This window comes from Miscanthus floridulus, chromosome 17, assembly GCF_019320115.1.
Source record: "Miscanthus floridulus cultivar M001 chromosome 17, ASM1932011v1, whole genome shotgun sequence".
Classification (NCBI taxonomy): domain Eukaryota; kingdom Viridiplantae; phylum Streptophyta; class Magnoliopsida; order Poales; family Poaceae; genus Miscanthus; species Miscanthus floridulus.
The window spans coordinates 56,734,013-56,737,876 of NC_089596.1; the positions used below are offsets into that span (position 1 = coordinate 56,734,013).

Below are 3,864 nucleotides of genomic sequence, written 5' to 3' on the forward strand. Positions count from 1 at the left end.
GCACTCCGCCGGGGAAGGTACAACTCCCCTCACAATCACCGAAGGCGGCTATGAACAATCACCAACTCGTGCCGATCCTTCACCGCTGCTCCAACCGTCTAGGTGGTGGCAACCACCAAGAGTAACAAGCAAAATCCATAGTGCAACACGAATACCAAGTGCCTCTAGATGCAATCACTCAAGCAATGCACTTGGATTCTCTCCCAATCTCACAATGATGATGGATCAATGATGGAGATGAGTGGGAGGGATTTGGCTAAGCTCACAAGGTTATTATGTCAATGAAAATGTGCAAGAGTTTTCCCTTGAGCCGGCCATGGGGCTATAAATAGAGCCCCAATCAAATAGAGCCATTATACCCCTTCACTGGGCAAAACGCGCTCTAATCGGACGCTCCGGTCATACTGATCGGACTCTTGTCTCAGCGTTCGGTCTCCCGATGGACGCCACGCGTCACTTGCTTAAAACGCTGTTCGTCAGATTCCAACGGCTACGAAACTGACCGAACACACCGGCAAAACTGACCGGACGCTGAAGCCCCAGCGTCCGGTCGTTTCCAGTAAGCTCCCCGAGGCGTATTTCTTTGACCGGACGTGTCCGGTCCACCTTGACCGGACACAGACCAGCGTCCGGTGCAATACCCTAGGTACTGTGCCGACCGACCAGTTCGACCGGACGCACGCTGCCAGCGTCCGGTGCATTCAGACCCAGCGTCCGGTCAGTTGACCGACGCCAGCGTCTTCGCGACAAACTCGTTTTCACTTCTAACTTCTTCACCCTTGCTCCAATGTGCCAACCACCAAGTGTTTCACCTTGTGCACATGTGTTAGCATATTTTCACAAACATTTTCAAGGGTGTTAGCACTCCACTAGATCCTAAATGCATATGCAATGAGTTAGAGAATCTAGTGGCACTTTGATAACCGTATTTCGATACGAGTTTCACTCCTCTTAATAGTACAACTATCTATCCAAAATGTGATCACACTCACTAAGTGTCTTGATCACTAAAACAAAATGGCTCCTACATTTTATACCTTTGCCTTGAGCCTTTTGTTTTTCTCTTTCTTCTTTTCCAAGTTTAAGCATTTGACCATCACCATGCCATCACCATTGTCATGATCTTCGCCACTGCTTCATCACTTGGAGTAGTGCTACCTATCTCATAATCATCTTGATAAACTAGGTTAGCACTTAGGGTTTCATCAATTATCCAAAACCAAACTAGAGCTTTCACCAGTGGGTGGACATCCCTTACACAGGGCATTTCCTCCTCGTTCTCGATGCAACTATCAAGAAAGTACTCTTCAGGAAAGTACTCATTGACGGCAGAAGCGCCCTGAACCTACTCTTCATCGGAGCCCTAAAGGAGCTAGGCCTTAGAGTAGAAGACCTCACTCCCTCCATCTCCTTCTAGGGGGTGGTACCTAGCAGGGCATCCTGACCGCTTGGAGAGATCACCCTCCTGGTACAATTCGGCATGGCTAGCAACTTCCGTGTTGAGCACATCAACTTCTACGTCGCCGACTTCAACACCGCCTACCATGCCATACTTGGTCGGCTAGCTCTGGCCAAGTTCATGGCCATACCACACTATGTCTATCTGGTATTGAAGATGCCCACGCCTGCAAGACTTCTGGCTCTGCAGGCCAACCTCTCCATCACCTATGCTTGTGAAATAGAGAGTCTCTCCCTCGCCGAAGCCACCGACCTCTCCATCCAGATGGCCAGTATGGTCACCAACGCCAAGATGGTGCCCGCCGATGACCTTGAGATCCCAGCACTGGAGCCTCCACGTGCCTCCGCCAAGTCTAAGGAAACGAAGGAGGTCGGCCTCGGCCTCGACGACCCCACCAAGATCACCAAGATTGGGGCTCATCTTGACCCCAAATAGGAAAGCACGCTCATCTCCTTCCTACATGCCAATGCCGACGTGTTTGCTTGGAAATCTATAGACATGCCGAGGGTACCACGGGAGAAGATCGAGCATTCCTTGAATGTCTCGCCGATCGCCAAGCCGATCAAGCAGAAGCTCCGATGATTCACGCTAGACAAGAAGGAGGCTATTAGGGTAGAAATGAAATGGCTCCTAGCAGCCAGATTTATTAAAGAAGTGTATCATCCTGAGTGGCTGGCAAACCTAGTTCTTGTTCAAAAGAAAAATAAAGAATGGAGAATGTGCGTTGATTACACCGATCTCAATAAACACTGCCCTAAAGACCCCTTTGGTCTGCCTCGGATAGATGAGGTTGTAGACTCCACCGTTGGCTGTGAACTCCTCTCCTTCCTCGACTGTTACTCTGGCTATCACTAGATATCCCTCAAAGAGGACGACTAGATCAAAACATCATTCATCACGCCTTTCGGCATGTATTGCTATACCACCATGTCTTTTGGACTAAAAAACACTGGGGTGACCTACCAAAGGGCCATCCAGATGTGCCTTGACCAACAGATAGGCCGCAACGTCGAAGCTTACATCGATGATGTGGTTGTCAAATCCAAGACCGCTGACAATCTCATCGCCGACCTCGAAGAAACATTCGCCAACCTGAAAAGATACCGATGGAAATGGAACCCTTCAAAGTGCGTCTTTAGAGTTCCATCTGGCATACTCCTAGGCTACGTCATCAGCGCCCGCGACATCAAACCCAACCCTAACAAGGTCTCCGCCATTACCAATATGAAATGGCCGACCTGCATAAAGGATATACAGAAGCTCACAGGGTGCATGGCTGCTCTAAGCCGCTTTATATCACACCTCGGCAAAAAGGGACTACCGTTCTTCAAACTACTCAAGGCCTCCGAGCACTTCTCCTAGTCGGAGGAAGCTGATGCGGCCTTTGAGCAGCTCAAGTTGTTTTTAACGAAGCCCCCAATCATGATGGCATCTCAACCAGACGAAATCCTATTGATCTACATCGCCGCCACTTCTCATGTCGTTAGCACAGCTATCGTCGTTGAGCGCGAGGAAGTTGGACACGCCTACAAGGTACAACATCCGGTCTACTTCATCAGTGAGGTTCTTAATGAGTCCAAAACTCGTTACCCTCAGGTTCAAAAGTTGTTATACGCCGTTCTGGTCACGTCGCGCAAGCTCCACCATTACTTTGAGTACTATAAGATCGCCGTGGTCACCGAGTTCCCTTTGGGGGACATCCTCCGTAACAAAGAGGCCAATAGCCACATCATCAAGTGGGCAGTCGAGCTTGGCACTTATTCCATAGAATTCAAAAGCAGGCCTACCATTAAGTCATAGGCGCTGACTGACTTTGTCGCTGAGTGGACTGAGATCTAAGAGCATATCCCCGCTGCTTGCCCCGAGCACTGGGTGATGTATTTCGACGGCGCCCTCAACATCAATGGTGCTGGTGCTGGCATTTTATTCATTACTCCAACTAAGGACAAGCTCCGTTACGTCCTCCGAATTCATTTTCCAGCTTCCAACAACACTACGGAGTATGAAGCATGTCTCCATGGACTTCGTATAGCCATCGAGCTCGGCGTCAAACGCCTCATGGTATACAGAGACTCTGCATTGGTCATCAACCAAGTCAACAAAAAATGGTCCTATTCTAGTGAGAAGATGGATGCATACTACGCCAAGATCAAGAAACTCAAAGGAAAGTTCTACGGTATCGAGTACCACCATGTGGTACGAGACCAAAATCAGCTCGCCGACCACCTATCTAAGATAGGCTCTTCTCGTGCCGCGATTTTGCCTAGGGTCTTTGTTCAAGACCTCATTACGCCGTCTATTAAGGAAGAGAAGGAAGTTCAAGAAGTTCCCCCCATCGAGCAGCTGGTACTTATAGTACCTTCGTCGGTCGTAGATTGGAGGGAACAGTTCATTAAGTACCTCAC

The 3,864-nt window shown here is 49.2% G+C and overlaps 1 protein-coding gene across 1 annotated transcript; it reads left to right on the top strand.

Annotated features, from left to right (window-relative positions):
- The first annotated feature begins 1,480 nt into the window (after positions 1 to 1,480).
- On the top strand, positions 1,481 to 3,491 carry LOC136515644 (uncharacterized). The gene is made up of 2 exons (XM_066509175.1): positions 1,481 to 1,828; positions 3,441 to 3,491. Exons 1-2 carry the CDS (start codon positions 1,481 to 1,483, stop codon positions 3,489 to 3,491), a joined length of 399 nt encoding a protein of 132 aa, XP_066365272.1.
- Positions 3,492 to 3,864: the final 373 nt, after the last annotated feature.

Bases quoted from the DNA above. Each gene is read 5' to 3' on its own strand.
- LOC136515644 (XM_066509175.1), top strand. From the start codon at position 1,481: ATGGCTAGCAACTTCCGTGTTGAGCACATCAACTTCTACGTCGCCGAC. The intron at 1,829-3,440 runs GTCGGCCTCGGC...TTCATTTTCCAG, and splicing joins AGTCTAAGGAAACGAAGGAG to CTTCCAACAACACTACGGAG.